Raw genomic sequence first — 15,978 nt, forward strand, 5'->3', positions numbered from 1 at the left:
CACAAAGTAAAATCATTAGGTACTTTATCATAAACAGAAATTTTGCCATAGACTTGCACTTCTCACTTTCCTTCCCTCAAATGTAGTCTGCTTATTGCTTGTGTTTGACCCATGCAACATTAAAAAGTAGTGATGTAATGTCAGTTGGACTACATGACTCTTTTTTGGAATCCCTCCACCGCCTCCCCCTTGCCTACTATATAAAGTTCAAACTTCTTGCCCTCACCTTCAAAGTTCTGCCCAGCTCTGCTGCACCTGTATGTGCTGGATCCAATTTTCATCTTGTTCCCCTTTGTCCCACAAATGATGCCAGCCTCACTGCCCCCTCCATCTCACACTCCCATCTTCATGCCTTCTTCTATGAGGTCCCTTATGTGTGGAATGGCTTCCCAAGCCAGTGGTCCAGGCCCACACCTCATCTTCATTCAAATTACTCCCAAGACTCACTTCTTCTGTGAGGCAAAAATATTATCCCACATCAGTCAAATGCCCTCACATTCTATTGTATTTAATACAGCATTGTATTATATAACTGGGCAAGGAAGAATGAGGATGATGAGGAGTTAATGTTTTAGATTAACCTGTGCCTCTGGTCCCCCAACTTGTCTTATCTTTTCTGTGTCAGTCTTTTAGACTGTATGCTCCTTGGGTAGGAGCTATTTTAGTGACTTTCCCAGGCTACATTTTAAAACTTGATACAGTAAGCAAGAGGGAGTCAGTGGAGGGATTCCAAAGTAAAGTGACATGGTCGAACTCATTTTATATCATTACTCCTTAAGGTTGCAAGTGAAAAACATAAGCTCTAGGGATTAGGACTTGCAACCTATAAGTGATAATCTCAATATCCATTACTATCCCCCTGAAATCCAATACCGAACTACAGTACAAGGCAAAGAAGGTTAACCTTGAGTATCTCAGAGCCTAGCACAATAGTGCTCTGATCTTGCTTGGGGTCTCTAGCATCTGCTACATACATATAATTAAGTTCCGATGAAGTGAGCCGTAGTTCACGGAAGCTTATGCTCAAATAAATTTGTTAGTCTCTAAGGTGCCACAAGTACTCCTTTTCTTTTTATATAATTAATAATAATTTCAACCATCCTGGTTTTTTCAACAACAGCTAGAAAACCAATGTCTTCTATAACTTTTTGCCCCCTTTCTTTGCTTTTGGATAACAGACGTTTGGCAGAACAGAGATGAGCAATGGAATTTCCCCCAGGAGTATGACCCAGAATTGATCAAAGAGGAGAAGCGGAAAGAAGTGGAGGAGGAGATCAGAGTGCAGGTGTGCTTACAATAATAACAAGACATTTATAAGAATGGTTCTTGCTGGCATGGCTTTCCCTATGGCTGTAAGAACTGGCCCTGACATCTAGACCTTGGATCCATTTGGAGCTGCCCTGTCCATTCTTTTCCTTAAATGTTTGGCTGAATATTTGTCCTCAGAGTGATTTTGGTTGCATGGCTCCAGCATGGAAAAACTAAGAAAAAAAATTTAACCTTGTGCCTGTCTGAATAGGTTGATGAGCTGATGCGACAGGAACTGAAGAATCTGAAACTGGCAGTGGACAGAGAGAAGGACAAAAAACGGAAAAAGGGGACAAAGGGGAAAAAAGGTGGAAAGAAGGTGAGTGCAGCAAGGGAGGGGAAGCCAGCATGCATCACAATTTGCTGCCCCTAAATACCAAGGAAGATCTCCTACCCCCATTAAAGTCAATAGTGAAACTCCCTCTGTGAGTGTTTGGTGAATCTCAGGTCACAAGAGGTCAAAACCACCTCACATGTAAGCTGATTTCTTAGGCAGTTTTGTTTTGTGTTCTTTGTAGATTTCAGTGTTGACCAACCCTTATACTTTTTATTTTATTTTACGTTTTAGGACCAGGCAAACCATTCTCAGGGAACAACCCCACAATATTGATCTGATTTTCAAGAGTACTCTGAAACCACAGCTCCAGCTGAAGCCAACGGAAATGGAGGGTGCTCTGAACTTTTGAAAATCAGACCATATATTCTGAGCCTGCTTGATCCAGATTAATATGATGGTCTTGTAATTAAGGCATGGGACTGGGAGCTAGTAGATTTTCCATGGACTGAGTATCCTCCATTCAGAAAGCAGGTCCCTTTAAGTTGTCTCCAAATGGACACCCAAAAACGAAGACAACCAAAATCACTAGTCACTTTTGGAAATCTTGGTCTAATCAGTCAAGTATCTGAACTGACTGACACACAAATGTATGCATTTCAGTAAATATTATTTAAATGTATTCTGCTAACCATTGGAGAATTTAAACCAAATTTATTTAGGAAAAGGAAGTATGTTAGCGGCATAAATTACTTTAGTGTATTTGACCCATTAAAATGCAGCAAATATAGCAGTACTGGAGTCCTAAAAAACGAATGGTTGGAATGCAGGGCAGTGGGAGGCCCCAGGAGGGAGCAGGGGAGCTAGGAGGAAGGCAGTAGAGGAGCTAGGAGAGGTCCAGGTCCAGTGAAGCAGGAGATTGATTCCCTGCAGTTGTCCTGCCCCCCACCTCTCCTAGCTGTGCCTGACTCCTGCTCCCCATGGTGGGTTCTGCTGTCTGAGTGGCCCTGATACCCGGCTCCCAACATCTCCCACCTCACCTCTATGCTCCTTTGCCCGCTCCTGGCTGTAGTGTCCCCAGCTCCTTCTGCTGACCCACTGTCCAGCACCCCCTGTTTGGGCCTGCCAATGGCACTTGATGGCCTGACATGCTGCAGCTGAGAAGGGAATGCCTGGCCCAGATCCAAGGGAAGTGCCAGAACACCATTCCAGCTCCTAAAAAAGTACCAGAACAGCATTCTGAAATGGTCTAGTACAACTTGAGTGCTGACATATAGTGTTTACATGTAGTTCACAGCATTACAGCATGCAAAGAACTTCACAATTGCATGTTCCTTTGAATTGCATGCGCACTTTTATTTTACCCAAGAATTTAAATTCCAGATAACATTTGTACAACAGGCATTCAGCATTTACAGATGGAATCAGCACTTCAGTTTAAAATGCTAAAGGCAAATAACAAACCCTAATCTTGTGCTGAAGTTTCACTCTTGGAATTGTTTGGGCATGCCAATACCTTTATCGGCAGCACTTCTACTTAGATCCCAGCCCTTTTAGAAATTTAGAATGCTCTTTGCACCTGACAAAAAAAATTACAAGGGCAATTTAATAAAGCTAGGTTGAGGCATCTTTGAAAATTTATATATGAATACTATATGGACCCAATTTAAAAAATGCCGGGGTAACTTTGAAGAGAAGGAAGGCAATGCACAAAAATGCACGTGCAGTTAAAGTGACTCAGCACACAAAATGGATAGTTGCATGGACACATGGCAATTAAGACACCTCAGTTCTCATTTGTGTACACAATATCCCACAGTTCATACACACTGAGTCACTGTAGTGAAGCATATGGACCTTAGACTGGATTTTTGAGAATTTGGATTTCTGAAATTGGCATAATGTAGACTAGGAGCAGTTAGGAAGCAGATTGCCAACTTGCTGATGAAGAGTACTTAATTATTCAGTAGTAACCCTTCTTTTTGATCAAGAGCCAGTGTTGGCAGACCCATCCAGTCCTTTTCCTAGAGGAGCCAGGGCCTCTGAAGCAGGTGATACAAACTAGGGAATGTTTGTAGATTTCATGGTGCCAGTGAAGACTAAGTGATGCCAGACATAAAACAAATTTTTCAATAGGGGTTGTTGGGGCACACTCCATTTTTGTGAGGCCATATTTCTTGAGAATTCTTACTGCAGCTTTTAGAAAGATTTTTTTCTATTTGCTTTACAACTACCATTCACTGCAAGCCCACCAATCTTAGTGCTATTCCTCTTTGGCACTAGGGAATAGACACACTAGGAATTGATGTGCAGGTCGAAAGCCCCATTGCAGTCTCTATAGTGGCATATTAGAATAAGTAGTCAGAGGTTAAAAAAATGCAAAGAATTAGAAAAAAAAAAGATCTCAATCCATCAGGAAAAACTCCTGCCATAGATCATTCCCAGAATTCCCTTTTCCGAGGCAGCTCAGCTTTACATGTGCTGAGATGTGTAAGCACCATTGAGATTGAACTCTTGGGAAGGCCACTGTAAGGAAATGGACTGTTTCTCACTGTCAAACTGTTTAGCTGCATATATTTTTTTTCCCATTACAGCAAAGGTGCCCTTAAATATGACCCTGGATTTTAAAAGTTTGATTCCTTCAGACATCCCATTAAAATCCAGAAGGAAGCTGTCAGCCCTCTTAGTTCACACAGTTTACCTCTAAGCAGAGCCTTGCCATTGATTTCAGGACTTTTAAATACCATTTAGCATTCTAAAAGAAAAATGAGCAAAAATCACTTACATTCCCCCAGAAGATAACAGGCTATTTTATCCCTTCTGTGGAGTTACACCAGGGTTTCATTTGGCCCAATAGTTCCAGAAGGAACCTAAATATTCACCCGCTGCCTCACAGACAAAGAGCAGGTGGATTAGATTTTGGAATATTAGCCATTAGGCTGTGAGGAAAATACATCAATCAGCTGGGCCTGATGGGTAAGAAGCCAAATCACCTCTTATTCTGGGCCAGACTCAGATACCCTTCTCAGGCTAAACAGCGCCTTACTGCATAAGCAGTCCCATGAAAGTATTTTATTACTGTTAAATATTTATACTAAAGTAATACCCAAAAGCTCTCATCAGGATTGCGGGCCCCATTGTGCGGAGTGCTGTACAAACACTGAAGAGAGATCATTCCTGAGCCCCTGAAGGGCTTACAATCTAAACACACCAACAGGTGGAGGATAGAGATGAGAATGCAACATTCAAGCAAATTAATCTTTTGAACAATTGATCCAGCTTAATAGTCAAATGGATTGAGGGTTGGGTTTCTTTAATTGGCTGTAGAGGTGGGGAGGTGGAAAAAAGGCACAGTTGCACCTTGTCATCTGTGCAGCCATGATGAGCAGACTAGGTTTGTAAGCAGCAGGGCAGAGGTGAGTTTTAAGGATGGATTTAAAGGAAGATACTGGCTGTTTTAACTTTATCAGGGAATTTGCCCCATGCATATGGGGCAGCATGGGAGAAGCCATGGAGATGTTTGAGAGAAAAGCTGACTGGTGGATGGTGCAGGCTGGGAACGCTGGTAGAGCAAAGGCAAGAGTCAACATTATTAGGATTCTAATAGCCCCATCCTATGTAGCTGCCCTAGTAATCTGAAGACCTTAACAAGGGGTAAAATTTTCAGAAGTACAGAAGTGACTTATTGAAAACCCATACTAAATAGACTTGAGGTGTGCCAGTCAAGCCCAGAAAAGAGGAAGTTGTGGTAATAATGAGGGCTTTGGCTGCATGGGCAGAAAAGAAAAGCAGGATTTTAGAGATATTATGTAAGAAAAAGTGGCAAGGTTTAGAAATTGGGACTACCGTGGAAGAAGGTGCTATTCAGTGCAAGTAAGGGTATCAGAATCTGGCCCTCTATACCAACATAGCACACTTGCTGCATACACAAGTCCTGGCTTTGCCTTCTCCCCTTGGTTTTCTTATTTCATGGGCATTTATGCCTCACAAGTCATGTTCTCTAGGCACTGTTAGTCAATTCTTACCAATACTGTAAACATTTGTCACAAATTCATTGAACAAAGATCAGGAAAAATGAGCAAGAAACTACTGTAAAGTTTGAGGAAAGAAAATGGCTCAGATTGTGTGTGTATGTGTTACTTGTATCATATTTCTAATATAAAAGGGTTTCATAATTGATCTCTGACATAACACATTGGGTGGCAACATACCACAGTAGCATTAGCCAGAAAGACTGGAGATACATCTAAGGGCTTGTCTACATTGCCTTGCAGTTCGAACTATAGGGGTGTGAACAGCAGTGCACACCAAAGTGCTGCACTGTAACTGCCCAGTGTGGTCATCGTGGGCATGAACTAAAAAGTTCATAGTTCCCGTTAATGTAATCCTCCTTCAGACAGGACTACCTTGTATAAACTAGGAACCTTTCAGTTCGCACCGGCAGCATCTACACAAGGGAAATACAGCACTTTGGTGCACAACCCCATAGTCTGAACTGCGGGGCAGTGTAGACATAGCCTTAGGATACTCAGTGCTTAGGTACAGAGCTGTGAAGACATTTCCCTGCACTACTTACGAAAATGTGCAGTAGCACAAGGCCATTGCTGTATCATTTGCAATCTGTAAAGGAGATACATTAGCTGCTGTGATTACTTTCAGAATCTGCTTCTATCATTTTTAAAAAGTTGCCTTCTTCTCTAATGTCCCCTGTGAGTTAGCATAATATGACATGGTACAAATATGCTAGTGAGCATGCTGCCATGCTGCCCTCCATGAGAAGAAAAGGCTTCTTCACCTGCCATCTAGGGATCAGTTGCAGCCCATAAAACACTTGCAAATGGTTCAGAGAGAGCTGGTTACATGGCGATGCTCCCCTCCTTTCCAGGCCCTGAACTGCACTTAAAAGAGAGCTAAAAAAATCCAGGAAGTACTTTCTCCATGCTACTTGTCCACATAAGCAATTGATGTACCTTCCACAGGTACGTTGTACAATTGCAAATGAAGGGGAAGTGGCCAATGCAATTTTGACTTGGAGGGAAAGTGTCTCTATTAAGATCTCCTCCACCTTGTGCTCTAGAATCCTGCTGCAGACTGATTCTGTGTATGCTTACAGCAACACCTGAACTGTTCATAACCCGGTTAGTGATCACACATTAAAGAGACAAGACCCTGAGTGCACCCCACTTAGGAATGGAGATGAGGCACCATTAGATCAGCCAGAACTAAATGCAGTTTTATTATACAGTAAAGGATATGCAAGAAAGTGGAAAATAACCATGAATAAATGGGACACCTACAAAGTGGTTAGGGGATGGAATAGATGGACACATAGGTTAGGGGATGGAATAGATGGAATAGATGGTTAGGGGATGGAATAGATGGACACATAGGTTAGGGGATGGAATAGATGGACACATTTAAAGGTAAAATCAAATAGGTTTTCATAACTGATTAGCCTGTTTGCATTTACTATACAGTAAAAGCAGCTGTCAATAAGATATATTTTGTAGGAAAGCCACAGTCTAAAATTCATATTCTCTCTTATCTCAGTGCTTGCCAGATTTCCCAGAAACAGTGATGTTAATTAGGAAAACACATTTTTTCCATAAAACAAATATTTTTTTAAGCTTTTGAGTTAGTTTACTGGTGAAAATGCCCTGAAAAAGTTACTAGTTGGCCAATAAATTCAGCATATGTTCAGTGTCTTTATAAAGAAAAAAAATCATCTTGTCTTCCCAATAAGTACCCATGATGTTATAATTTCTTCCAATTTCCTAAAAAATACAAAGAAACAATGCTAGAGAAGCACTGGCAATAACCCATTATAGCCAGTATCTCCACAATCTCCCAGTTGCTACTACAGTGTGATACATACTTTTCTGACGCCGTCACTAAAGATGTTTGCGTAACGTTCCTTGTCCTATAAAACAATACACACTGCTAGGACTATTTACATAAATAAGTCTGTGGTATAGTTCTGCATATTTGGATATGTTTGTATTATTCTAATGCAGGTCCATTACAAATATTAGCTTTCTCCAGTTGTCTCTTAACTATATAGCTCTGGGTACGTCTAGATTATTTACATTGTATTATGAACAATAACAGATGATATGAGCAGCAGATTGTCTAAAGTATGATCCGGTCTTTGGAAAGGTATAACAGACTCATTTCTAATCATTGCTGATTTATTTCGGGAACCACAGCATTTTCCAGATAGCTAGATAGGATTTTTTTTTAAACTGGAGTGCTGCATAAGGGTTTGTGAATAATTCAATAAAATAATAAATAAATGCATGAGTAGGAGGTTATATAGTCTCTTCTTCCCAAGGGTTGAGGAAACTAATCGTTTAAGCTCATGCCTGACTTTAAATGTGTGGAGTAGTCTCATTGACCTCAACATGACTAATCACATTGATGCTTCAGTGCTTTGCTGGACTGGGCCTACTACACCAAGCTCTAAGTTCACTGTGTGTTACACACATGGATTAACCAAGTGCTGTCCTTAGTTAATTGTTATGTTGATAAGTATATTTGTGTCTAGTGACTTCTAATGACTATGGAGAGTGCTAGCATATGTGATTCCCATACTTGTGTTTATTTGTTTTCCATGGGGTTTTGCAATTTGTGAGGAAGCCATTTGCACAATATGTAGTCTTCTCATAATGCTTCAGTTACTGTCGAGAAAATCCCAAGAGAAGACCTGCTCTAGTTATCCTGACCTCATGCTACTTCTTCCCTGAGGCATTACAAAGAGGAGGCAGGAAGGAGTTTACTGGTTAGGGCACTAGTCTGGGACTCAGGAGACTTGGATTCAATTCCTGGCTCAACCACAGCCATCCTATGGGACCTTAGGCAAGTCACTCAGCCCTGGTCTACACTACGAGTTTAGGTCGAATTTAGCAGCATCAGATTGATTTAACCCTGTACCCATCCATACAACAAAGCCATTTTTGTCGACTTAGTGGGCTCTTAAAATTGATTTCTGTACTCCTCCCTGATGAGGGGATTAGCGCAGAAATAGACATCACAGGGTCAAATTTGGGTTAGTGTGGACGCAATTCAACGGTATTGGCCTCTGGGAGCCATCCCACAGTGCTCCATTGTGACCGTTCTGGACAGGACTCTAAACTCAGATGCACTGGCCAGATACACAGGAAAAGCCCCGCAAACTTTTGAATTTCATTTCCTGTTTGGCCACCATGGCGTGACCATGCAGAGCTCATCAGCAGAGATGACCATGGAATCGCAAAAGAGCTCCAGCATGGACCGAATGGGAGGTACTGGCTTTGATCGCTGTATGGGGAGATGAATCCATGCTATCAGAACTCCATTCCAAAAGACAAAATGCCAAAATATTTGAAAAAATCTCCAAGGGCATGAAGGACAGAGGCTATCACAGGGACCCGCAGCAGTGCTGCGTGAAACTTAAGGAGCTCAGGCACACCTACCAAAAAACCCAAGAGGCAAACACCCGCTCGGGGTCAGAGCCCCAGACGTGCCCCTTCTATGATGAGCTGCATGCAATTCTAGGGGGTGCCCCTACAACTACCCCACAACTGTACGTGGACTCCTGCAAGGGAGTCTCATGCAACAGGGATGAGGATTTGGGGGACGAGGAAAATGATGAGGAGGGGGAGGTTGAAGAGAGCGCACACCAGGCAAGTGGAGAAACCATTCTCCCCAACAGCCAGGAACTGTTTATCACCCTGGAGCCAACACCCTTCCAACCTGGGCTCCCAGATCTTGAAGGCAGAGAAGGCACCTCTGGTGAGTGTACTTTTGTAAATATAATACACCGTTTAAAAGCAAGTATGTTTAATTATTAATTTTCCCGGAAGACTTGGGATGCATTCGCGGCCAGTACAGCTACTGGAAAAGTCTGTTAATGTGTCTGGGGATGGGGTGGAAATCCTCCAGGGACATCTCAATGAAGCTGTCCTGGAGGTACTCCCAAAGCCTTCACAAAAGGTTTCTGGGGAAGGCAGCCTTATTGCGTCCTCCATGGTAGGACACTTTACCACGTCAGGCCAGTAGCACGTAGTCTGGAATCATTGCATAAGAAAGCATGGCAGCGTGTGGTCCCGGTGTTTGCTGGCATTCAAGCAACATCCATTCTTTGTCGCTCTGTGTTATCCTCAGGAGAGTGATATCATTCATGGTCACCTGGTTGAAATAGGGGAATTTTATTAAGGGGACATCAGAGGTGGCCATTCCTGCTGGGCTGTTTGCCTGTGGCTGAAAAGAAATCATCCCCACTGTTAGCCACGTGGTGGGGGGAGGGGTGAAGCGATCATCCCAGAGAATTGGGTGGGGGGGGTTTGTTGGGTTTGTGCTGCACGTTAACCCGAAAACATCAGCCCCTCTTTTTAAATGGCCAATGTGTCTTTTTCAATTTTAATCTCCCTTTTTTTCCTCCCACAGCTGCAAATGTTTCAACGCTGCAACTAGCATCTCCGTCCCAGAGGCTAGCGCAGATAAGGCGGCGAAAAAAACGCACTCGCAATTAAATGTTCTCTGAGCTCATGCAGTCCACCCAGATTGAAAGAGCCCAGCAGAATGCATGGAGGCAGACAATGGCAGAGTCCAGGAAAGCACAAAATGAATGAGAGGACAGGAGGGATGCGCGAGAGGATAGATGGCTGGAGCAACAGGAGAGGTGGCGGGATCAAGAGGAATGGTGGTGGCAGTGTGATGAAAGGAGGCAGGATGCAATGCTGAGGCTACTGGAGGATCAAACGGATATGCTCCAGCGTGTGCTTGAGGTGCAGGAAAGGCAGCAGGAGCAGACTGCCACAGCAGCCCCTGTGTAACCTCCCCAAGTCCCATAGCCTCCTCACCCAGACACCCAAGAATGCAGGGGCGGGGGGAGCCTCTGGACACCCAACCACTCCACCCCAGAGGACTGCCCAAGGAACAGAAGGCTGGCATTCAATAAGTTTTGAAGTGCAGTGTGGCCTTGTCCTTCCCTCCTCCTCTCCTCCCCCACCCCACCCGGTGCTTTGCTCCTCCCCTACCCCTCCTAGGCTACCTTGGCAGTTATCCCCGCATTTGTGTGACGGATTAATAAAGAATGCATGAATTTGAAACAACAATGACTTTATTGCCTCTGCAAGCAGTGATCAAAGCGGGGAAGGGAGGGCAGCTGGCTTACAGGGAAGTTGAGTGAACCAAGGGGGCAGGTTTTCATCAAGGAGAAACAAACAGAACTGTCACACCGTAGCCTGGTCAGCCATGAAACTGGTTTTCAAAGATTCTCTGATAAGCAGCGCACCCTGCTGTGCTCTTCTAACCACCCTGGTGTCTGGCTGTGCGTAATCAGCGGCCAGGTGATTTGCCTCAGCTTCCCACCCCACCATAAATGTCTCCCCCTTACTCTCACAGATATTGTGGAGCACACAGCGAGCAGTAATAACAATGGGAATATTGGTTTTGTTGAGGTCTAACCGAGTCAGTAAACTGCGCCAGCGTGCCTTTAAACGTCCAAATGCACATTCTACCACCATTCTGCACTTGCTCAGCCTGTAGTTGAACAGCTCCTGACTACTGTCAAGGGTACCTGTGTATGGCTTCATGAGCCATGGCATTAAGGGGTAGGCTGGGTCCCCAAGGATAACTATAGGCATTTCAACATCCCCAGTGGTTATTTTCTGGTCTGGAAAGTAAGTCCCTTGGTGCAGCCGCTCCCACAGACCAGAGTTCCTGAAGATGCGAGCATCATGTACCTTTCCCGGCCATCCCACGTTGATGTTGGTGAAACGTCCCTTGTGATCAACCAGTGCTTGCAGCACCATTGAAAAGTACCCCTTTCAGTTTATGTACTCTCTGCCTTGGTGCTCCAGTCTCAAGATAGGGATATGCGTTCCGTCTATTGCCCCACCACAGTTAGGGAATCCCATTGCAGCAAAGCCATCTAGTATGACCTACACATTTCCCAGAGTCACTACCCATGATAGCAGCAGCTCAGTGATTGCATTGGCTACTTGGATCACAGCAGCCCCCACAGTAGATTTGCCCACTCCAAATTGATTCCCGATTGACGGGGTAGCTGTCTGGCATTGCAAGCTTACAGAGGGCTATCGCCTCTCACTTTTGAACTGTGAGGGCTGCTGTCATCTTGGTATTCTTGCACTTCAGGGCAGGGGAAAGCAAGTCACAAAGTTCCATGAAAGTGCCCTTATGCATGCGAAAGTTTTGCAGCCACTGGGAATCATCCCAGACGTATGCAGTCCCACCAGTCTGTGCTTGTTTCCCGGGCCCAGAATCAGCATTCCACTGCATGAGCCTGCCCCATTGCCACCAGGATGGCCAAATTGCCAGGTCCTGTGCTTTGAGAGAAGTCTGTGTCCCTGTCCTCATCACTCTTGTCACCGCGCTGCCACCGCCTCCTCGCCTGCTTTTGCAGGTTCTGGTTCTGCATATACCGCATGATAATGCGCGAGGTGTTTACAATGCTCATAACTGCTGCGGTGATCTGAGCAGGCTCCATGCTTGCCGTGGTATGGCATCTGCAGGAGGGCAGAGTTGCAGGGGAAGCGGTGGTTGGATGACCAGTTTTGCAGACCTACTGCACCGTCTGCTGCCAGGGCACAACAGCTGAGCGGGCTGCATGCTTGCTGTGGTATGGTGAGACAAGAGCAGCCCAGCAGAGTTACAGCAGAAGCGGCCCTGTGAGACCACCAGGCGAGCAGAGTGCCAGCAGAAGCGGTGGATGACAACAGTCATATAGAGGACCTGCGAGGCGCATTCATAGCATCAGGAGAGCAAGAGAGCAGAGTGACAGTGGAAGTGGTGGATGACGACGACGGATATCAGTCCTACTGCACTATCTGCTGAAAGCAGTATGGCGCCCGCACGGAAAAAAGGCGCGAAATGATTGTCTGCCATTGCTTTCACGGAAGGAGGGGTGACTGACTACATGTACCCAAAACCACACGCGACAATATTTTTGCCCCATCAGGCATTGGGAGCTTAACCTAGAATTCCAATGGGCGGCAGAGACTGCAGGAACTGTGGGATAGCTACCCACAGTGCAACGCTCCAAAAGTCGACACTAGCCTGGGTACTGTGGATGCACTCCACTGACTTAATGCGCTTAGTGCATTAGTGTGGGGACACACACAATCGATTGTAGAAAATAGCTTTCTAAAAAATCAACTTCTATAAATTCGACCTAATTTCGTAGTGTAGACATACCCTTGGTCTCCTTTGTGCTTCAGGTTCTCATCTGTAAATGGAAATAGTACTTCCCTATCTCACAGAGTGCTGCAAGGATACAATCTATTCCTCAGATACTATATTGGTGAGGACCACATAAAAGTACATAGATAGTGGAAAATACAAATACTGACATATTTAGGTTTATTAAAGTTGGATCGGCAAGTTTTGGCCTTCGTATCAGTTCCAATAGCATTCAGCTCTACATCCCAACTACTTATGTCATTAATTACTGTCTACATTTATGGTCCTTAGAAAAAGAAAAAAGGGAAGAAAAGTGGGAAGAAAAAGAAGGAGAAAGATTTGACTCCCGACAGGTAAAGAATGCACCTGTTCATCCTGAGAGTTACATTGTGACAAAATTATGTATCCTTTATATTTGCCACACTGCCAAACCCTTTTTGTTTTGTTTAATTACAAAAGGACAGTGTCAGAACTGGTAGGTTTACATTTCAACCTACCAGTGCCAACAGCCTCACACTCATGAGGAACCCTACAATAAACAGAACCATTTGGATAACAGCTATAAATATCCACAGACGTCTAGAAATAAAACAAACCCATCATGAATTTGCAAAATGTTCATTTTAGTCTCTTTGCAATATTTCAAAGTAAAATTTGTTCTGTGTTGTCTGTAAATGCTACATGACCTCTTGACTGATAGGTTTGTAGTGCTACCCATTACAAAACAAATGCTGCTTTGATGGTGTACATTGTACAATAATGACCTGTGCTGTGTATGTTTCCCTTTAATTATGCTGTTTTCAGTAGTTTGTACAAGCCAAGGCCCTGATCCTGTAAAGACTTACACATGTACTTCAACACCCAGACTTCATTGATACCATTAGGACTACTCACAGTGCATACACATAGCATGCATGTAAGTCTTCGCAGGCTCTTGGGCCCAGTTCTTTAACGAGACCCTTTTACTTTTATTCCCCCAGCCCCTCACCAGCAGGTGCAGGAACACCTGGCAGTCTCAGATGTCTACAGATTTTCCATCCAATTTAAAGTCCCTGAGAAGAGAGGCTGTAGCCAGCCCTAGTGAAATACCGCAATAAAGCAGCCTTTGTTTCTCATGTAAAAAGTACATGTCATAGATCAGTCTTATTTCTCGTCTGACCAACATAAATTCTTGAGGGCACCTTACAATTTGTTAAATATTTCTGTTCTGAGGGCAGAGTTTATTTTACTTGAGGGGTTTGAGCAAATTCCATGTTTTGACACCTGCATTTTCAACATTCACATGATACATCTACTGAGAAGCTGCCCATTTTTCACCTGTACATATAATACAAAACCTATGCTGAGTTATCACAGCTAGCACCAATTTATCTAGTAGCAGCGTGGAACGGGGACAGATTGCGCTCCTAGGCAGCAGGGCCTAAGAGCACTGTAGAGACAAGTATGCTCAGCACTGGTGGAAACAAGTGCCTTGCATTATGATCCAGTCCTATTCACTTGTATAGGATTTAGCACAACTGGGCCCTTTGGGCACTACCGCAATACAATCGATCAAGAATGGTGTCTTATTTTGGCTTCAAATGTTAAATCTCTTAAGCCAAATAAGTAAGTGTTGAAGACATATTTCATGGAAGTGTATGGAAGATGACCTCTCATACCATATAGCAGCTCCAGGGTCTATCAATTAAATGCATATGCACGTTTACAATTATTATACTTATTTACACATATATAAACATACACTTATACAGCTGTAATGCTGATGCCTCTGGGTGGGTCAGCAGCATCAAGGATTGAATTTGGGACTCTAGATCTTAATGCATGAGGCTCTGCTGCCTGATCTAAAACACCCAGCTCTCTTAGCCAAGGCTGTAACAAGCACAATCAACGTCTACTTGACCTACCCACCTCTATGGGGGGGACAGGGTGCCACACCTATTAGGCCTGGCTTACTCAGAAAATATGTAATTATTATAATACTATGCTATTAGTGACTTATTTTAATACTATATGATATGCTTTTTAGTAGCTAGCTTGTTATGGTAGTTTATTTGGCCATTAAGTTTCACACATTGGTCTCGCCTGCTGTTCAGAAGAAGGGGTAAAATTCCAGAAATAGCTAAAAAGGGTTCATGTCTATCTTTGTGTGTTGTTACGTGGTAGAGAAACACAGGGGCTTCAACTGATAGAAGGGACTGAGCGTAACACACTTCCACATGGAGGAGACTCAGTTCATGCATCATTAAATTTGCACATTTAAAATAATAATGCAGGAGTTATGGCTCTTACAGCAGTGCTATTTGTCCACATTATGCCTGCTGAACATTTTGTGATATACACCTAACATAAAAATCATCACGTTACACATTCAACTATGAAAACAAGAACCCGAGTGGCAGCGTTAATGTTGTAGGCACATTAAATTTTGCATTTCCTTATTACTGCTTATGTATTAATTATGCACTGTGTGGACATCAAACATTTAGAATGAAATGTCTATTTGAAAACACACGAGACATGAAATTATTGGCCAACTTATACCTATTATTAAATATTTGTATTTTTTTAGTAGTACTGAAATGCCTCAGTTAGGATTGGTGACCAAAATTATTAGAGGCATGGAAAGACTTCCTTATGAGACACTGAACAGATTGGAACTGTTTAGCTTGAAGACGAGATGAATAAGAGATGATGTTAAAGGTATACAAAATATTGAAAGATCTTGAGAAGGTCAAGTTAGGCACTCTTATTTACCCTCAAAATATAAGACGATGACCTTCAATTAAAATGGAAGGCAATATACTTATAGTGTGCAAAGAATTATTTCTCGAAGCAATTTTAATTAATCTGTAGATCTCACTGTCAAAAAATATCATTGATGCCGAGAGTTTAGCTGGATATCAAAGGGGGAAAAAAGGATTGGACAGTTACATAGATAATGAGAAATCCACATTTACATTAGACAGATAAAAAAATTCAAGGGTATAAATCCTCATTTCTTAGGGCAAAAGACACCCACAAATTGACAGGAGATAGGAAGAAACTTCCTCAATGAACATGTTATTCCATAATTGTCCACTTCATGATTTTTCCCCACCTTCCTCTACAACATTTGGCTCTGGCCCCCATCAGGGAGGATACTGAACTAGGTGGACCATTGGTTGATCCAGTATAATAAACGATGTGATGTTCTTAAAGGAGTGGAAGTTGGTCTA

The 15,978-nt window shown here is 43.2% G+C and overlaps 1 protein-coding gene and 1 long non-coding RNA gene across 2 annotated transcripts in view; one reads left to right on the forward strand and one right to left on the reverse strand.

The window, feature by feature from the left end:
• Positions 1-15,978, forward strand: part of DRC11 (dynein regulatory complex subunit 11) — a 160,049-nt gene that overhangs the window by 108,954 nt on the left and 35,117 nt on the right. Inside the window, exons 10-12 of the mRNA XM_084643329.1 lie at positions 1,179-1,285; positions 1,520-1,627; positions 13,055-13,116. Coding sequence (XP_084499455.1) covers positions 1,179-1,285; positions 1,520-1,627; positions 13,055-13,116 — 277 coding nt within the window. The remainder of the gene's footprint in view (positions 1-1,178; positions 1,286-1,519; positions 1,628-13,054; positions 13,117-15,978) is intronic.
• LOC311528366 overlaps positions 1-15,978 on the reverse strand; it is a 90,513-nt gene that overhangs the window by 16,841 nt on the left and 57,694 nt on the right. The gene's annotated exons all lie outside the window — the stretch shown is intronic.

The sequence above is a fragment of the Lepidochelys olivacea genome (genome assembly GCF_965140295.1).
Source record: "Lepidochelys olivacea isolate rLepOli2 genome assembly, chromosome: 11".
Taxonomy (NCBI): domain Eukaryota; kingdom Metazoa; phylum Chordata; order Testudines; family Cheloniidae; genus Lepidochelys; species Lepidochelys olivacea.